Here is a 22,017-nt window from a genome sequence, read left to right as displayed (position 1 = left end):
GTGGCGCTCTCAAGATCGTACGATATTTGATACCGGTAATGATTGCGCTGATACAAACACTAGCTGTTCTGATTTTCAAATAGCATAGTCGTGTTTGATGGTGACTGGTCAGTAGGTAAGGAAACCTATTTATGAATATTAGGACTTACCGGTAGTAAATAATTTAGCGGTAATATGTGAATATTTCTGACCTACTGAACTCTTGATCCAGGGTGCGGTGTTTGAGCATATTACCGGTACTATGAGCTGTTCCTTTCCCATATACTACTACTATAGTAACGGTATATCACAGGCACTTACAGCAGGAGTTTAGAATCCAATTAGGGTTAGGGTTATATTACCGTAACTTTAACCCAATCCTAAACTCCTGATGCAAGTGCATTTGATATATACGACAGAACAAGTATTGGGACAAAACCCTGGTCAAACTCGCTGACTGAGAATACGGATTGCCAGCAAATAGTCACATCCATTCTGCACCGATCTATATTGCAGCAGGGATGAATACAATGCTATTCAAACGTACAGAAAACATTGATTGATACTGAAGCAATCATAATTGCACAGAAATATTTTTAACATTTTCAGACAACATGATGAAGGCCAACATGGAATCTATTTTACGTGGTTGGATTGCTCTTGTTGCAATGATGGCTGTAGGCAATACTGTGCAGTGTTTTGTAGATGAAAGATTTCTGGCTAATAAATTATACACTGGTGCCGCAGAGTCTGGTAAGTTCCATAATTTCATCTTGCATTGGCCACACTTATCCTAACACCTGCATGGCCATACAATCAGTGAACACTTGTTCACTGTGTTTGATTACCTATCAAATTACTACTTGTATAAACACTTTGACTAAACTGGTTTATTGTTATTGTTCAAATATTTTCTATGAAATAATAGTTTAATATATATTTTATGCTGGATTATACATCAATTCATTTTTCAACTGGTGTCAAATTTTGTAAATAACTTTTGCACAGAAACTAAATATATTTTTACCAACTTATATATATTTGTTGTTTCAGTAAATCCATTAATGGCCAGGTTATTTGGTGTATGGACATTGCTTGCTGCCATTGTTAGATTCTATGGTGCATTGCATATCACAATCCAACCGTAAGTATGCATATCACAATCCAACCGTAAGTATGCATATCACAATCCAACCGTAAGTATGCATATCACAATCCAACCGTAAGTATGCATATGTATTAACTATTCATTGTCATTACAAGAATCTTAGTTCATGTAGATATTAGTGTATGTATGAACAACTCAACATCTCATCCCAGGGATTTGGTGAATCAATAAATTTGAAAGTATATAATAAGTTTAGATAACAACAGAGTTAATAGGTGTCATATCAATACCTAATTTGAAAAAAATATCTGGATATTATTAACATTTTGAAAGGAATATATTTTTTTCAATAGTTTTACCTTTATCACCTTTGTTTATTTCAGAATATACAACTTGACATTGATATCTTTTATATTGGCACTGGTTCATTTTGTATTGGAATCATTTGTATATAAATCAGCACCTATGAGTATAGGTGTTATAGCACCACTACTTGTCTCAGGTAAGATGGCCATTATATAAATCAGCACCTATGAGTATAGGGATTATAACACCACTACTTGTCTCATGTAAGATGGCCATTATATAAATCAGCACCTATGAGTATAGGGGTTATAGCACCACTACTTGTCTCAGGTAAGATGGCCGTTGTATAAATCAGCACCTATGAGTATAGGTGTTATAGCACCACTACTTGTCTCATGTAAGATGGCCATTATATAAATCAGCACCTATGAGTATAGGGGTTATAGCACCACTACTTGTCTCAGGTAAGATGGTCATTATATAAATCAGCACCTATGAGTATAGGGGTTATAACACCACTACTTGTCTCATGTAAGATGGCCATCATATAAATCAGCACCTATGAGTATAGGTGTTATAGCACCACTACTTGTCTCAGGTAAGATGGCCATTATATAAATCAGCACTTATGAGTATAGGGGTTATAGCACCACTACTTGTCTCAGGTAAGATGGCCATTGTATAAATCAGCACCTATGAGTATAGGGGTTATAGCACCACTACTTGTCTCAGGTAAGATGGCCATTATATAAATCAGCACCTATGAGTATAGGTGTTATAGCACCACTACTTGTCTCAGGTAAGATGGCCATTATATAAATCAGCACCTATGAGTATAGGGGTTATAGCACCACTACTTGTCTCAGGTAAGATGGCCATTATATAAATCAGCACCTATGAGTATAGGTGTTATAGCACCACTACTTGTCTCAGGTAAGATGGTCATTATATAAATCAGCACCTATGAGTATAGGGGTTATAGCACCACTACTTGTCTCAGGTAAGATGGCCATTATATAAATCAGCACCTATGAGTATAGGGGTTATAGCACCACTACTTGTCTCAGGTAAGATGGTCATTATATAAATCAGCACCTATGAGTATAGGGGTTATAGCACCACTACTTGTCTCAGGTAAGATGGTCATTATATAAATCAGCACCTATGAGTATAGGGGTTATAGCACCACTACTTGTCTCAGGTAAGATGGCCATTATATAAATCAGCACCTATGAGTATAGGTGTTATAGCACCACTACTTGTCTCAGGTAAGATGGCCATTATATAAATCAGCACCTATGAGTATAGGGGTTATAGCACCACTACTTGTCTCAGGTAAGATGGCCATTGTATAAATCAGCACCTATGAGTATAGGGGTTATAGCACCACTACTTGTCTCAGGTAAGATGGCCATTATATAAATCAGCACCTATGAGTATAGGGGTTATAGCACCACTACTTGTCTCAGGTAAGATGGCCATTATATAAATCAGCACCTATGAGTATAGGGGTTATAGCACCACTACTTGTCTCAGGTAAGATGGTCATTATATAAATCAGCACCTATGAGTATAGGGGTTATAGCACCACTACTTGTCTCATGTAAGATGGCCATTATATAAATCAGCACCTATGAGTATAGGGGTTATAGCACCACTACTTGTCTCAGGTAAGATGGCCATTATATAAATCAGCACCTATGAGTATAGGGGTTATAGCATTACTACTTGTCTCAGGTAAGATGGCCATTATATAAATCAGCACCTATGAGTATAGGGGTTATAGCACCACTACTTGTCTCAGGTAAGATGGTCATTATATAAATCAGCACCTATGAGTATAGGGGTTATAGCACCACTACTTGTCTCAGGTAAGATGGCCATTATATAAATCAGCACCTATGAGTATAGGGGTTATAGCACCACTACTTGTCTCAGGTAAGATGGCCATTATATAAATCAGCACCTATGAGTATAGGGGTTATAGCACCACTACTTGTCTCAGGTAAGATGGCCATTATATAAATCAGCACCTATGAGTATAGGGGTTATAGCACCACTACATGTCTCAGGTAAGATGGCCATTGTATAAATCAGCACCTATGAGTAAAGGTGTTATAGCACCACTACTTGTCTCAGGTAAGATGGCCATTGTATAAATCAGCACCTATGAGTAAAGGTGTTATAGCACCACTACTTGTCTCAGGTAAGATGGCCATTATATAAATCAGCACCTATGAGTATAGGGGTTATAGCACCACTACTTGTCTCAGGTAAGATGGCCATTATATAAATCAGCACCTATGAGTATAGGTGTTATAGCACCACTACTTGTCTCAGGTAAGATGGCCATTATATAAATCAGCACCTACATGTATGAGTAAAGGGGTTATAGTACCACTACTTGTCTCAGGTAAGATGGCCATTGTATAAATCAGCACCTATGAGTATAGGTGTTATAGCACCACTACTTGTCTCATGTAAGATGGCCATTATATAAATTAGCACCTATGAGTATAGGGGTTATAGCACCACTACTTGTCTCATGTAAGATGGCCATTATATAAATCAGCACCTATGAGTATAGGGGTTATAGCACCACTACTTGTCTCAGGTAAGATGGTCATTATATAAATCAGCACCTATGAGTATAGGGGTTATAACACCACTACTTGTCTCATGTAAGATGGCCATTATATAAATCAGCACCTATGAGTATAGGTGTTATAGCACCACTACTTGTCTCAGGTAAGATGGCCATTATATAAATCAGCACCTATGAGTATAGGTGTTATAGCACCATTACTTGTCTCAGGTAAGATGGCCATTATATAAATCAGCACCTACATGTATGAGTAAAGGGGTTATAGTACCACTACTTGTCTCAGGTAAGATGGCCATTGTATAAATCAGCACCTATGAGTATAGGTGTTATAGCACCACTACTTGTCTCATGTAAGATGGCCATTATATAAATCAGCACCTATGAGTATAGGTGTTATAGCACCACTACTTGTCTCAGGTAAGATGGCCATTATATAAATCAGCACCTACATGTATGAGTAAAGGGGTTATAGCACCACTACTTGTCTCAGGTAAGATGGCCATTATATAAATCAGCACCTACATGTATGAGTAAAGGGGTTATAGCACCACTACTTGTCTCAGGTAAGATGGCCATTATATAAATCAGCACCTATGAGTATAGGTGTTATAGCACCACTACTTGTCTCAGGTAAGATGGCCATTATATAAATCAGCACCTACATGTATGAGTAAAGGGGTTATAGTACCACTACTTGTCTCAGGTAAGATGGCCATTGTATAAATCAGCACCTATGAGTATAGGTGTTATAGCACCACTACTTGTCTCATGTAAGATGGCCATTATATAAATTAGCACCTATGAGTATAGGGGTTATAGCACCACTACTTGTCTCATGTAAGATGGCCATTATATAAATCAGCACCTATGAGTATAGTGGTTAGAGCACCACTACTTGTCTCAGGTAAGATGGCCATTATATAAATCAGCACCTATGAGTATAGGGGTTATAGCACCACTACTTGTCTCAGGTAAGATGGCCATTATATAAATCAGCACCTATGAGTATAGGTGTTATAGCACCACTACTTGTCTCAGGTAAGATGGCCATTATATAAATCAGCACCTATGAGTATAGGGGTTATAGCACCACTGCTTGTCTCATGTAAGATGGTCATTATATAAATCAGCACCTATGAGTATAGGGGTTATAACACCACTACTTGTCTCATGTAAGATGGCCATTATATAAATCAGCACCTATGAGTATAGGGGTTATAGCACCACTACTTGTCTCAGGTAAGATGGCCATTATATAAATCAGCACCTATGAGTATAGGGGTTATAGCACCACTACTTGTCTCATGTAAGATGGCCATTATATAAATCAGCACCTATGAGTATAGGTGTTATAGCACCACTACTTGTCTCAGGTAAGATGGCCATTATATAAATCAGCACCTATGAGTATAGGGGTTATAGCACCACTACATGTCTCAGGTAAGATGGCCATTGTATAAATCAGCACCTATGAGTAAAGGTGTTATAGCACCACCACTTGTCTCAGGTAAGATGGCCATTATATAAATCAGCACCTATGAGTATAGGGGTTATAGCACCACTACTTGTCTCAGGTAAGATGGCCATTATATAAATCATCACCTATGAGTATAGGTGTTATAGCACCACTACTTGTCTCAGGTAAGATGGCCATTATATAAATCAGCACCTATGAGTATAGGTGTTATAGCACCACTACTTGTCTCAGGTAAGATGGCCATTATATAAATCAGCACCTATGAGTATAGGGGTTATAGCACCACTACTTGTCTCAGGTAAGATGGCCATTATATAAATCAGCACCTATGAGTATAGGGGTTATAGCACCACTACTTGTCTCAGGTAAGATGGCCATTATATAAATCAGCACCTATGAGTATAGGGGTTATAGCACCACTACTTGTCTCAGGTAAGATGGTCATTATATAAATCAGCACCTACGAGTATAGGGGTTTTAGCACCACTACTTGTCTCATGTAAGATGGCCATTATATAAATCAGCACCTATGAGTATAGGGGTTATAGCACCACTACTTGTCTCAGGTAAGATGGCCATTATATAAATCAGCACCTATGAGTATAGGGGTTATAGCACCACTACTTGTCTCATGTAAGATGGCCATTATATAAAACAGCACCTATGAGTATAGGTGTTATAGCACCACTACTTGTCTCAGGTAAGATGGCCATTATATAAATCAGCACCTATGAGTATAGGGGTTATAGCACCACTACTTGTCTCAGGTAAAATGGCCATTATATAAACCAGCACCTATGAGTATAGGGGTTATAGCACCACTACTTGTCTCATGTAAGATGGTCATTATATAAATCAGCACCTACATGTATGAGTAAAGGGGTTATAGCACCACTACTTGTCTCATGTAAGATGGCCATTATATAAATCAGCACCTATGAGTATAGGGGTTATAGCACCACTACTTGTCTCAGGTAAGATGGTCATTATATAAATCAGCACCTATGAGTATAGGGGTTATAGCACCACTACTTGTCTCATGTAAGATGGCCATTATATAAATCAGCACCTATGAGTATAGGGGTTATAGCACCACTACTTGTCTCAGGTAAGATGGCCATTATATAAATCAGCACCTATGAGTATAGGGGTTATAGCACCACTACTTGTCTCATGTAAGATGGCCATTATATAAATCATCACCTATGAGTATAGGGGTTATAGCACCACTACTTGTCTCATGTAAGATGGCCATTATATAAATCAGCACCTATGAGTATAGGTGTTATAGCACCACTACTTGTCTCAGGTAAGATGGCCATTGTATAAATCAGCACCTATGAGTATAGGGGTTATAGCACCACTACTTGTCTCAGGTAAGATGGCCATTATATAAATCAGCACCTATGAGTATAGGGGTTATAGCACCACTACTTGTCTCAGGTAAGATGGCCATTATATAAATCAGCACCTATGAGTATAGGTGTTATAGCACCACTACTTGTCTCAGGTAAGATGGCCATTATATAAATCAGCACCTACATGTATGAGTAAATGGGTTATAGCACCACTACTTGTCTCAGGTAAGATGGCCATTATATAAATCAGCACCTACATGTATGAGTAAAGGGGTTATAGCACCACTACTTGTCTCAGGTAAGATGGCCATTATATAAATCAGCACCTATGAGTATAGGTGTTATAGCACCACTACTTGTCTCAGGTAAGATGGCCATTATATAAATCAGCACCTACATGTATGAGTAAAGGGGTTATAGTACCACTACTTGTCTCAGGTAAGATGGCCATTGTATAAATCAGCACCTATGAGTATAGGTGTTATAGCACCACTACTTGTCTCATGTAAGATGGCCATTATATAAATTAGCACCTATGAGTATAGGGGTTATAGCACCACTACTTGTCTCATGTAAGATGGCCATTATATAAATCAGCACCTATGAGTATAGTGGTTATAGCACCACTACTTGTCTCAGGTAAGATGGCCATTATATAAATCAGCACCTATGAGTATAGGGGTTATAGCACCACTACTTGTCTCAGGTAAGATGGCCATTATATAAATCAGCACCTATGAGTATAGGTGTTATAGCACCACTACTTGTCTCAGGTAAGATGGCCATTATATAAATCAGCACCTATGAGTATAGGGGTTATAGCACCACTGCTTGTCTCATGTAAGATGGTCATTATATAAATCAGCACCTATGAGTATAGGGGTTATAACACCACTACTTGTCTCATGTAAGATGGCCATTATATAAATCAGCACCTATGAGTATAGGGGTTATAGCACCACTACTTGTCTCAGGTAAGATGGCCATTATATAAATCAGCACCTATGAGTATAGGGGTTATAGCACCACTACTTGTCTCATGTAAGATGGCCATTATATAAATCAGCACCTATGAGTATAGGTGTTATAGCACCACTACTTGTCTCAGGTAAGATGGCCATTATATAAATCAGCACCTATGAGTATAGGGGTTATAGCACCACTACATGTCTCAGGTAAGATGGCCATTGTATAAATCAGCACCTATGAGTAAAGGTGTTATAGCACCACCACTTGTCTCAGGTAAGATGGCCATTATATAAATCAGCACCTATGAGTATAGGGGTTATAGCACCACTACTTGTCTCAGGTAAGATGGCCATTATATAAATCATCACCTATGAGTATAGGTGTTATAGCACCACTACTTGTCTCAGGTAAGATGGCCATTATATAAATCAGCACCTATGAGTATAGGTGTTATAGCACCACTACTTGTCTCAGGTAAGATGGCCATTATATAAATCAGCACCTATGAGTATAGGGGTTATAGCACCACTACTTGTCTCAGGTAAGATGGCCATTATATAAATCAGCACCTATGAGTATAGGGGTTATAGCACCACTACTTGTCTCAGGTAAGATGGCCATTATATAAATCAGCACCTATGAGTATAGGGGTTATAGCACCACTACTTGTCTCAGGTAAGATGGTCATTATATAAATCAGCACCTACGAGTATAGGGGTTTTAGCACCACTACTTGTCTCATGTAAGATGGCCATTATATAAATCAGCACCTATGAGTATAGGGGTTATAGCACCACTACTTGTCTCAGGTAAGATGGCCATTATATAAATCAGCACCTATGAGTATAGGGGTTATAGCACCACTACTTGTCTCATGTAAGATGGCCATTATATAAAACAGCACCTATGAGTATAGGTGTTATAGCACCACTACTTGTCTCAGGTAAGATGGCCATTATATAAATCAGCACCTATGAGTATAGGGGTTATAGCACCACTACTTGTCTCAGGTAAGATGGCCATTATATAAACCAGCACCTATGAGTATAGGGGTTATAGCACCACTACTTGTCTCATGTAAGATGGTCATTATATAAATCAGCACCTACATGTATGAGTAAAGGGGTTATAGCACCACTACTTGTCTCATGTAAGATGGCCATTATATAAATCAGCACCTATGAGTATAGGGGTTATAGCACCACTACTTGTCTCAGGTAAGATGGTCATTATATAAATCAGCACCTATGAGTATAGGGGTTATAGCACCACTACTTGTCTCATGTAAGATGGCCATTATATAAATCAGCACCTATGAGTATAGGGGTTATAGCACCACTACTTGTCTCAGGTAAGATGGCCATTATATAAATCAGCACCTATGAGTATAGGGGTTATAGCACCACTACTTGTCTCATGTAAGATGGCCATTATATAAATCATCACCTATGAGTATAGGGGTTATAGCACCACTACTTGTCTCATGTAAGATGGCCATTATATAAATCAGCACCTATGAGTATAGGTGTTATAGCACCACTACTTGTCTCAGGTAAGATGGCCATTGTATAAATCAGCACCTATGAGTATAGGGGTTATAGCACCACTACTTGTCTCAGGTAAGATGGCCATTATATAAATCAGCACCTATGAGTATAGGGGTTATAGCACCACTACTTGTCTCAGGTAAGATGGCCATTATATAAATCAGCACCTATGAGTATAGGTGTTATAGCACCACTACTTGTCTCAGGTAAGATGGCCATTATATAAATCAGCACCTACATGTATGAGTAAAGGGGTTATAGTACCACTACTTGTCTCAGGTAAGATGGCCATTGTATAAATCAGCACCTATGAGTATAGGTGTTATAGCACCACTACTTGTCTCATGTAAGATGGCCATTATATAAATTAGCACCTATGAGTATAGGGGTTATAGCACCACTACTTGTCTCATGTAAGATGGCCATTATATAAATCAGCACCTATGAGTATAGTGGTTATAGCACCACTACTTGTCTCAGGTAAGATGGCCATTATATAAATCAGCACCTATGAGTATAGGGGTTATAGCACCACTACTTGTCTCAGGTAAGATGGCCATTATATAAATCAGCACCTATGAGTATAGGTGTTATAGCACCACTACTTGTCTCAGGTAAGATGGCCATTATATAAATCAGCACCTATGAGTATAGGGGTTATAGCACCACTGCTTGTCTCATGTAAGATGGTCATTATATAAATCAGCACCTATGAGTATAGGGGTTATAACACCACTACTTGTCTCATGTAAGATGGCCATTATATAAATCAGCACCTATGAGTATAGGGGTTATAGCACCACTACTTGTCTCAGGTAAGATGGCCATTATATAAATCAGCACCTATGAGTATAGGGGTTATAGCACCACTACTTGTCTCATGTAAGATGGCCATTATATAAATCAGCACCTATGAGTATAGGTGTTATAGCACCACTACTTGTCTCAGGTAAGATGGCCATTATATAAATCAGCACCTATGAGTATAGGGGTTATAGCACCACTACATGTCTCAGGTAAGATGGCCATTGTATAAATCAGCACCTATGAGTAAAGGTGTTATAGCACCACCACTTGTCTCAGGTAAGATGGCCATTATATAAATCAGCACCTATGAGTATAGGGGTTATAGCACCACTACTTGTCTCAGGTAAGATGGCCATTATATAAATCATCACCTATGAGTATAGGTGTTATAGCACCACTACTTGTCTCAGGTAAGATGGCCATTATATAAATCAGCACCTATGAGTATAGGTGTTATAGCACCACTACTTGTCTCAGGTAAGATGGCCATTATATAAATCAGCACCTATGAGTATAGGGGTTATAGCACCACTACTTGTCTCAGGTAAGATGGTCATTATATAAATCAGCACCTACGAGTATAGGGGTTTTAGCACCACTACTTGTCTCATGTAAGATGGCCATTATATAAATCAGCACCTATGAGTATAGGGGTTATAGCACCACTACTTGTCTCAGGTAAGATGGCCATTATATAAATCAGCACCTATGAGTATAGGGGTTATAGCACCACTACTTGTCTCATGTAAGATGGCCATTATATAAAACAGCACCTATGAGTATAGGTGTTATAGCACCACTACTTGTCTCAGGTAAGATGGCCATTATATAAATCAGCACCTATGAGTATAGGGGTTATAGCACCACTACTTGTCTCAGGTAAGATGGCCATTATATAAACCAGCACCTATGAGTATAGGGGTTATAGCACCACTACTTGTCTCATGTAAGATGGTCATTATATAAATCAGCACCTACATGTATGAGTAAAGGGGTTATAGCACCACTACTTGTCTCATGTAAGATGGCCATTATATAAATCAGCACCTATGAGTATAGGGGTTATAGCACCACTACTTGTCTCAGGTAAGATGGTCATTATATAAATCAGCACCTATGAGTATAGGGGTTATAGCACCACTACTTGTCTCATGTAAGATGGCCATTATATAAATCAGCACCTATGAGTATAGTGGTTATAGCACCACTACTTGTCTCAGGTAAGATGGCCATTATATAAATCAGCACCTATGAGTATAGGGGTTATAGCACCACTACTTGTCTCAGGTAAGATGGCCATTATATAAATCAGCACCTATGAGTATAGGTGTTATAGCACCACTACTTGTCTCAGGTAAGATGGCCATTATATAAATCAGCACCTATGAGTATAGGGGTTATAGCACCACTACTTGTCTCATGTAAGATGGTCATTATATAAATCAGCACCTATGAGTATAGGGGTTATAACACCACTACTTGTCTCATGTAAGATGGCCATTATATAAATCAGCACCTATGAGTATAGGGGTTATAGCACCACTACTTGTCTCAGGTAAGATGGCCATTATATAAATCAGCACCTATGAGTATAGGGGTTATAGCACCACTACTTGTCTCATGTAAGATGGCCATTATATAAATCAGCACCTATGAGTATAGGTGTTATAGCACCACTACTTGTCTCAGGTAAGATGGCCATTATATAAATCAGCACCTATGAGTATAGGGGTTATAGCACCACTACATGTCTCAGGTAAGATGGCCATTGTATAAATCAGCACCTATGAGTAAAGGTGTTATAGCACCACCACTTGTCTCAGGTAAGATGGCCATTATATAAATCAGCACCTATGAGTATAGGGGTTATAGCACCACTACTTGTCTCAGGTAAGATGGCCATTATATAAATCATCACCTATGAGTATAGGTGTTATAGCACCACTACTTGTCTCAGGTAAGATGGCCATTATATAAATCAGCACCTATGAGTATAGGTGTTATAGCACCACTACTTGTCTCAGGTAAGATGGCCATTATATAAATCAGCACCTATGAGTATAGGGGTTATAGCACCACTACTTGTCTCAGGTAAGATGGTCATTATATAAATCAGCACCTACGAGTATAGGGGTTTTAGCACCACTACTTGTCTCATGTAAGATGGCCATTATATAAATCAGCACCTATGAGTATAGGGGTTATAGCACCACTACTTGTCTCAGGTAAGATGGCCATTATATAAATCAGCACCTATGAGTATAGGGGTTATAGCACCACTACTTGTCTCATGTAAGATGGCCATTATATAAAACAGCACCTATGAGTATAGGTGTTATAGCACCACTACTTGTCTCAGGTAAGATGGCCATTATATAAATCAGCACCTATGAGTATAGGGGTTATAGCACCACTACTTGTCTCAGGTAAGATGGCCATTATATAAACCAGCACCTATGAGTATAGGGGTTATAGCACCACTACTTGTCTCATGTAAGATGGTCATTATATAAATCAGCACCTACATGTATGAGTAAAGGGGTTATAGCACCACTACTTGTCTCATGTAAGATGGCCATTATATAAATCAGCACCTATGAGTATAGGGGTTATAGCACCACTACTTGTCTCAGGTAAGATGGTCATTATATAAATCAGCACCTATGAGTATAGGGGTTATAGCACCACTACTTGTCTCATGTAAGATGGCCATTATATATATCAGCACCTATGAGTATAGGGGTTATAGCACCACTACTTGTCTCAGGTAAGATGGCCATTATATAAATCAGCACCTATGAGTATAGGGGTTATAGCACCACTACTTGTCTCATGTAAGATGGCCATTATATAAATCATCACCTATGAGTATAGGGGTTATAGCACCACTACTTGTCTCATGTAAGATGGCCATTATATAAATCAGCACCTATGAGTATAGGTGTTATAGCACCACTACTTGTCTCAGGTAAGATGGCCATTGTATAAATCAGCACCTATGAGTATAGGGGTTATAGCACCACTACTTGTCTCAGGTAAGATGGCCATTATATAAATCAGCACCTATGAGTATAGGGGTTATAGCACCACTACTTGTCTCAGGTAAGATGGCCATTATATAAATCAGCACCTATGAGTATAGGTGTTATAGCACCACTACTTGTCTCAGGTAAGATGGCCATTATATAAATCAGCACCTACATGTATGAGTAAAGGGGTTATAGTACCACTACTTGTCTCAGGTAAGATGGCCATTGTATAAATCAGCACCTATGAGTATAGGTGTTATAGCACCACTACTTGTCTCATGTAAGATGGCCATTATATAAATTAGCACCTATGAGTATAGGGGTTATAGCACCACTACTTGTCTCATGTAAGATGGCCATTATATAAATCAGCACCTATGAGTATAGTGGTTATAGCACCACTACTTGTCTCAGGTAAGATGGCCATTATATAAATCAGCACCTATGAGTATAGGGGTTATAGCACCACTACTTGTCTCAGGTAAGATGGCCATTATATAAATCAGCACCTATGAGTATAGGTGTTATAGCACCACTACTTGTCTCAGGTAAGATGGCCATTATATAAATCAGCACCTATGAGTATAGGGGTTATAGCACCACTGCTTGTCTCATGTAAGATGGTCATTATATAAATCAGCACCTATGAGTATAGGGGTTATAACACCACTACTTGTCTCATGTAAGATGGCCATTATATAAATCAGCACCTATGAGTATAGGGGTTATAGCACCACTACTTGTCTCAGGTAAGATGGCCATTATATAAATCAGCACCTATGAGTATAGGGGTTATAGCACCACTACTTGTCTCATGTTAGATGGCCATTATATAAATCAGCACCTATGAGTATAGGTGTTATAGCACCACTACTTGTCTCAGGTAAGATGGCCATTATATAAATCAGCACCTATGAGTATAGGGGTTATAGCACCACTACATGTCTCAGGTAAGATGGCCATTGTATAAATCAGCACCTATGAGTAAAGGTGTTATAGCACCACCACTTGTCTCAGGTAAGATGGCCATTATATAAATCAGCACCTATGAGTATAGGGGTTATAGCACCACTACTTGTCTCAGGTAAGATGGCCATTATATAAATCATCACCTATGAGTATAGGTGTTATAGCACCACTACTTGTCTCAGGTAAGATGGCCATTATATAAATCAGCACCTATGAGTATAGGTGTTATAGCACCACTACTTGTCTCAGGTAAGATGGCCATTATATAAATCAGCACCTATGAGTATAGGGGTTATAGCACCACTACTTGTCTCAGGTAAGATGGTCATTATATAAATCAGCACCTACGAGTATAGGGGTTTTAGCACCACTACTTGTCTCATGTAAGATGGCCATTATATAAATCAGCACCTATGAGTATAGGGGTTATAGCACCACTACTTGTCTCAGGTAAGATGGCCATTATATAAATCAGCACCTATGAGTATAGGGGTTATAGCACCACTACTTGTCTCATGTAAGATGGCCATTATATAAAACAGCACCTATGAGTATAGGTGTTATAGCACCACTACTTGTCTCAGGTAAGATGGCCATTATATAAATCAGCACCTATGAGTATAGGGGTTATAGCACCACTACTTGTCTCAGGTAAGATGGCCATTATATAAACCAGCACCTATGAGTATAGGGGTTATAGCACCACTACTTGTCTCATGTAAGATGGTCATTATATAAATCAGCACCTACATGTATGAGTAAAGGGGTTATAGCACCACTACTTGTCTCATGTAAGATGGCCATTATATAAATCAGCACCTATGAGTATAGGGGTTATAGCACCACTACTTGTCTCATGTAAGATGGCCATTATATAAATCAGCACCTATGAGTATAGGGGTTATAGCACCACTACTTGTCTCAGGTAAGATGGCCATTATATAAATCAGCACCTATGAGTATAGGGGTTATAGCACCACTACTTGTCTCATGTAAGATGGCCATTATATAAATCATCACCTATGAGTATAGGGGTTATAGCACCACTACTTGTCTCATGTAAGATGGCCATTATATAAATCAGCACCTATGAGTATAGGTGTTATAGCACCACTACTTGTCTCAGGTAAGATGGCCATTGTATAAATCAGCACCTATGAGTATAGGGGTTATAGCACCACTACTTGTCTCAGGTAAGATGGCCATTATATAAATCAGCACCTATGAGTATAGGGGTTATAGCACCACTACTTGTCTCAGGTAAGATGGCCATTATATAAATCAGCACCTATGAGTATAGGTGTTATAGCACCACTACTTGTCTCAGGTAAGATGGCCATTATATAAATCAGCACCTACATGTATGAGTAAAGGGGTTATAGTACCACTACTTGTCTCAGGTAAGATGGCCATTGTATAAATCAGCACCTATGAGTATAGGTGTTATAGCACCACTACTTGTCTCATGTAAGATGGCCATTATATAAATTAGCACCTATGAGTATAGGGGTTATAGCACCACTACTTGTCTCATGTAAGATGGCCATTATATAAATCAGCACCTATGAGTATAGTGGTTATAGCACCACTACTTGTCTCAGGTAAGATGGCCATTATATAAATCAGCACCTATGAGTATAGTGGTTATAGCACCACTACTTGTCTCAGGTAAGATGGCCATTATATAAATCAGCACCTATGAGTATAGGTGTTATAGCACCACTACTTGTCTCAGGTAAGATGGCCATTATATAAATCAGCACCTATGAGTATAGGGGTTATAGCACCACTGCTTGTCTCATGTAAGATGGTCATTATATAAATCAGCACCTATGAGTATAGGGGTTATAACACCACTACTTGTCTCATGTAAGATGGCCATTATATAAATCAGCACCTATGAGTATAGGGGTTATAGCACCACTACTTGTCTCAGGTAAGATGGCCATTATATAAATCAGCACCTATGAGTATAGGGGTTATAGCACCACTACTTGTCTCATGTTAGATGGCCATTATATAAATCAGCACCTATGAGTATAGGTGTTATAGCACCACTACTTGTCTCAGGTAAGATGGCCATTATATAAATCAGCACCTATGAGTATAGGGGTTATAGCACCACTACATGTCTCAGGTAAGATGGCCATTGTATAAATCAGCACCTATGAGTAAAGGTGTTATAGCACCACCACTTGTCTCAGGTAAGATGGCCATTATATAAATCAGCACCTATGAGTATAGGGGTTATAGCACCACTACTTGTCTCAGGTAAGATGGCCATTATATAAATCATCACCTATGAGTATAGGTGTTATAGCACCACTACTTGTCTCAGGTAAGATGGCCATTATATAAATCAGCACCTATGAGTATAGGTGTTATAGCACCACTACTTGTCTCAGGTAAGATGGCCATTATATAAATCAGCACCTATGAGTATAGGGGTTATAGCACCACTACTTGTCTCAGGTAAGATGGTCATTATATAAATCAGCACCTACGAGTATAGGGGTTTTAGCACCACTACTTGTCTCATGTAAGATGGCCATTATATAAATCAGCACCTATGAGTATAGGGGTTATAGCACCACTACTTGTCTCAGGTAAGATGGCCATTATATAAATCAGCACCTATGAGTATAGGGGTTATAGCACCACTACTTGTCTCATGTAAGATGGCCATTATATAAAACAGCACCTATGAGTATAGGTGTTATAGCACCACTACTTGTCTCAGGTAAGATGGCCATTATATAAATCAGCACCTATGAGTATAGGGGTTATAGCACCACTACTTGTCTCAGGTAAGATGGCCATTATATAAACCAGCACCTATGAGTATAGGGGTTATAGCACCACTACTTGTCTCATGTAAGATGGTCATTATATAAATCAGCACCTACATGTATGAGTAAAGGGGTTATAGCACCACTACTTGTCTCATGTAAGATGGCCATTATATAAATCAGCACCTATGAGTATAGGGGTTATAGCACCACTACTTGTCTCAGGTAAGATGGTCATTATATAAATCAGCACCTATGAGTATAGGGGTTATAGCACCACTACTTGTCTCATGTAAGATGGCCATTATATAAATCAGCACCTATGAGTATAGGGGTTATAGCACCACTACTTGTCTCAGGTAAGATGGCCATTATATAAATCAGCACCTATGAGTATAGGGGTTATAGCACCACTACTTGTCTCATGTAAGATGGCCATTATATAAATCATCACCTATGAGTATAGGGGTTATAGCACCACTACTTGTCTCATGTAAGATGGCCATTATATAAATCAGCACCTATGAGTATAGGTGTTATAGCACCACTACTTGTCTCAGGTAAGATGGCCATTGTATAAATCAGCACCTATGAGTATAGGGGTTATAGCACCACTACTTGTCTCAGGTAAGATGGCCATTATATAAATCAGCACCTATGAGTATAGGGGTTATAGCACCACTACTTGTCTCATGTAAGATGGCCATTATATAAATCAGCACCTATGAGTATAGGTGTTATAGCACCACTACTTGTCTCAGGTAAGATGGCCATTATATAAATCAGCACCTATGAGTATAAACATTGTAATTCTTTGTTCTGATTTTATAATTTACAATGTAACAAGTGATCCTTTTTTACCTTTTTGCATTTATTTTTGTTATTTATGAATGTAGAGTTGTCTGACTAAACAGATGATTTACTAGTAATATTTTGGAAGGTGTATTTTGATTGTCATTAACCATGATCTGGTGTACTTTTTTGCATGTCATTCTTTGCTGTACATTTCTAGTTGTAATAGAGCATGTTTTTTGCATTTTTTTTGCAGGCTTGTCAGTAATTCTCATGGTCATTGGCTATAGTTACATTGAATTTGATGTGCCAAGGAGACAAATACACAAGACATCAAAGAAAAAGTTGATGTGAGAAGGAAAGTACTCAAGCATGCATGCAAGAAAAATAACTAGCTGCATCAGTATCAATGTCCAATAGGATCTTCATTACATGTGTCCATAGATGGTTATGAACTTAAAATCTATTTGCTGTTACATGTGTTTAACACATGTTATCAATATGGAATTTCATATTTTTTACAATCCCACCTGTTTGATTATTGTGTGACAATTATGTAAATGTAAACTATATCTAATTAGAATATAACTACCGGTACATGTATATGGATGTATTTTAAACAAGTCATTGAAAATGACATAATCCCTGTTGGTACTATATATAGGAAGGTAGTCGATTATTCCAGGTGAGAGTGCTTGATACTAAACGATGGGTTTGTAGAGCAGATTTACATACGTGGACATAGAAATTAATGTACCTTATGAAACAGTACTGTAGAGTGCACTTTACTCATGTAGTCGTATCTTAATTTCTCTGTCCACATATATATATATATATGGATGGGGAGGGGGGTATACAGATGTAGTGATCTGAATGTACATGTTTTTATAAGACATCATCATGGTTGATAATTTTATGTGTTTCAACTAAAATCATGAAACTTATGAGTATGCAGTTAAATGCTGGTGACCTTTGAACTATTATAACACATGAAATATAGAGATGTAGATGTATTTATTGTTGCTTCTAATGATTTAATAAAAAAAATGCATATTGCTTTTCTTATGTCTTTAAATATATTTGAATGCATTAGTAATCCTTATAAGTTGTCTCTGGATATGGCTGAAATGGCTACATGCTATTTTAAGAAATTTGAACCCCCAAAAGATTTTTTATTCAGACAGCAATCTAATTATCGTGAATTATCTGAATCTGGAATTTTCGAAGGTATGGGTTAGCACATTGCTGGCTGAAGGCCTTCACAGACATGCCAAGATAAATGGGAAATAAATGTGTTGATATAACATGATGCCCAAAAGGAATCATTTGTTGTATTTACTCTATTAGATATGCAGGTACTTTCCACAATCAAACATTAGGACACTATTGCTAGACTGGCATTGTGTGGTGATCTTCAGACTGTTTTCTGTTCTTAAATAATTATTTTGACTTGCGGATTGATAAAACAACTCTTTCTTGTAGTATATATAATCAAAGACTTACATATACTTGAAATGAGCTGCTGTCATGCTATTTACCAGAGTGCTGCTTCAATGATATGCAGAACTTGATAGAAAAGTGAATTCTTTGTCTAAACAATTAACTTTCTTACCTGGGGTTATAGACTTGTGTGCTTTGCAGCTCAAAATTGCTTTTCTTCCTGTTGACACATGTTGAAAATACAGAGCAGTACAGTAATATTGGCAGCAACTCTTGAGCACCGAGTTTAAAAATCAGTCTGTGTAAAAATATTTTAGATAGACAGCTTGTTTGCATTCTCCAATAAATTATTCCTGGTATGATATATGATTTTCAAAAAATGATATTATTGTGCTGTATTTCTAGGAAACATTACAGTAACATAAAACGGATTTTTTTTTTAATTTTAAGGTCTGTTAAGTGAATTGTTTAGGCCAAAGTTTTATAAATTTCATTTATTTAATAACACTCACTATTTAGGCCACTGTTAAACATCACTTTGTGTATTATTTTGTTGCACATGCGATACACACAAATGTATCCCAACTTGAACACAACATTCAACAATAAAAACAAAAGATAATGCATTTCGAACACTAGAGTGATACAAGATGGCGACCTCAGACGAAAAAAGTAGTGTGCTCCATTCATTCCAAAAAGTATTAAAATACGCAAATTTGGAGCCGTTGTATTTGTTAGAACCTCTTACGAGGGCCTCTATAGAAGTCACTCAAGAAACGCATCATAGTCAAGAGAAATTAGAGTGCGTGTCGACACTTTTAACCGTTGTCGAGAACTTGGAACGACAGCCACCGGTTAGTCCACGTGAGTACGATTCACAAGATGTTGAAGGGTGCGCTAATCAACGGATGCCATCACAGCTACAGAACATAGTCACGGGTGTTTGTATTCCGAATCTAAAGTCAGTGAGACCAGATGAAAGTAACTTGAAAGTGGCTGAAGTTGAGTTACAGCTGTTACATTCAGTATGTGCCCTGACAATGTCGTGTCTGCGACGGTCGGAAGACATGCACTCACTGAGAGATATCATTATTATGATGGGTATTAAATCCGTTCAGGCATACTGCGAAACAGTGAAATTGAGTGATCACGACAGAGACAGAAATACCGAGCTTGATGACACCCTCCATATTTATACTGCTTTGGAACTTCTTAATTATTTCTTTGAGTCCAAAAACTCTGAAGCAGATTGGCTTAAAATTCAACGTGTCTGGACAGAAAAGCTTTTTACAGAAATGTTGCATGTGTTACGTTTGTCAAGGGACAGAACTGTATGCACCAGAATTGTCAGTGTTCTGCTACCTAGGCTGCTCGATCACAACCCGGAACTTTTGTCCGAGAGACTTGAGTTGCTATGGAAACAAATAGCAACATCATCAGTGGCCAATACCAATCACCATGGCAATGTATTTCTTTTGCTTTGTGGATTGGCTGATTACTATTTCCCCTCATCTGGCCAATCGTCAGCTGATATTCTTGATCTAAAACGAAATACTATTTTCTGGGATGTTGTTCAACTTGGAATAATTGATAGTGACGCCCTTAACAGGAAGAGAGCAATGTACCTGTTGAAGAGAGTTGTTGATTTATGTAGTCATGGCGATATTGATGTCATGTCAGACTGTTCTGAAGGTGATTGGCCAAAGTTTTGGTGGTCAAGTAAGGACAAGGGTCAGCTAAAGAATAAATGGCAAGATTTTATTTTGTTGGTTGAGACTCTAGAAGAAACACAGGTAAGTAAGGCATAATAGCAGTTCTGAGAATCATTTTGGTCACTTGCAAGTTTGGGCAGCACTAGATACACCATTGACTGTGTCCTGAAATTTTTGGCTATATCAGCACCATGCTATTTATTAGCCAGGAATTTGTAACTGTTCATATTACTGATTGTCCGTCGTCATCCGTCGTTCGTCGTCAACTTTACAATTTCAACTTCTTCTTCGAAACCGCAAGTCAGAATGTTTCAAATTTGATATGCAAGTACCTTGAATGGTTCTTTCTCAGATTTGTTCATTTCATGTCAAAATCTCAAATTCTCTATGTTTGGTGAATATTTTTGTAATTTTTGGTAAAAGTGATATTTTCGACTTCTTGTTGAAAATCGTAAGTCTGATTGCTTTGCTATTATATATATATATATATAGGTACTGCAGGTAGACCTCTCTCAGATTTGTTCATTTCGTGATGATATCTTTAATTCTCTTATTTTGTTATTTTTGGTAAAAAGTGATATTTTTGAATTCTTGTTGAAAACAGCAAGTCCGATTGCTCTACATACTATACATATTGTTCATTTTCTAATGATATCTTCTGTTCTTTAATTGAAATGTGCCTTGCTAAGTGCGGAGCTACATGTATCTCAGCTGACAGGCTGATTGTTTTGTTTCCATTGACCATCTGATGGCCATTTTACCCCTATTCTAGTTCCAAAAAACATTAGAACATGTTATCAAAGGTTTCTCAGACATGCCTGGAGCAATGATATTGACATACATTCATGGTGTGTTACTGATGCACGTCAATTATTTTGATTTTGTTTAAATTTGGTACAAAGATATAATACGTCTGCTTCAGTTATCAATTGTTTTTCAGTCATCCCTTGGCTGATATTATTCAAACTTATTTGTGTTAGTTGTTTGGCTGTTGATAATATATATTGATCAATTCTATATTTAACATGTGCAGGCTTTTAGCCAGGAATCTGAAACTGCCAGTCCAAAACAATTCAACTTCATGAAAAATGTAGATGGTTTTTTATATATTTTGGTAAAATAGAAAAAAA

At 37.9% G+C, this 22,017-nt stretch overlaps 2 protein-coding genes across 2 annotated transcripts in view; both read left to right on the top strand.

Moving 5' to 3' along the window:
• Nucleotides 1–5: 5 nt before the first annotated feature.
• On the top strand, nucleotides 6–18,089 carry LOC102806340 (ergosterol biosynthetic protein 28 homolog). The gene is made up of 5 exons (XM_085505836.1): nucleotides 6–115; nucleotides 589–732; nucleotides 1,033–1,123; nucleotides 1,471–1,589; nucleotides 17,992–18,089. The coding sequence occupies exons 2-5, from the start codon at nucleotides 594–596 to the stop codon at nucleotides 18,087–18,089; spliced, it is 447 nt and encodes a 148-aa protein (XP_085361962.1). The 5' UTR covers nucleotides 6–115; nucleotides 589–593.
• Nucleotides 18,090–19,750: 1,661 nt separating this feature from the next.
• Nucleotides 19,751–22,017, top strand: part of LOC100369882 (tRNA (guanosine(18)-2'-O)-methyltransferase TARBP1-like) — a 56,376-nt gene continuing 54,109 nt past the window's right edge. The window contains exon 1 of the mRNA XM_078013611.2: nucleotides 19,751–20,968. Within this exon, the coding sequence (XP_077869737.2) occupies nucleotides 19,826–20,968 (1,143 nt within the window). The 5' untranslated portion in view covers nucleotides 19,751–19,825. The remainder of the gene's footprint in view (nucleotides 20,969–22,017) is intronic.

This window comes from Saccoglossus kowalevskii, chromosome 2, assembly GCF_978046115.1.
Source record: "Saccoglossus kowalevskii chromosome 2, keSacKowa6.1, whole genome shotgun sequence".
Lineage (NCBI taxonomy): Eukaryota > Metazoa > Hemichordata > Enteropneusta > Harrimaniidae > Saccoglossus > Saccoglossus kowalevskii.
Note: the sequence above shows the minus strand (reverse complement) of the source record. Positions and strands in the feature narration are given on the sequence as shown.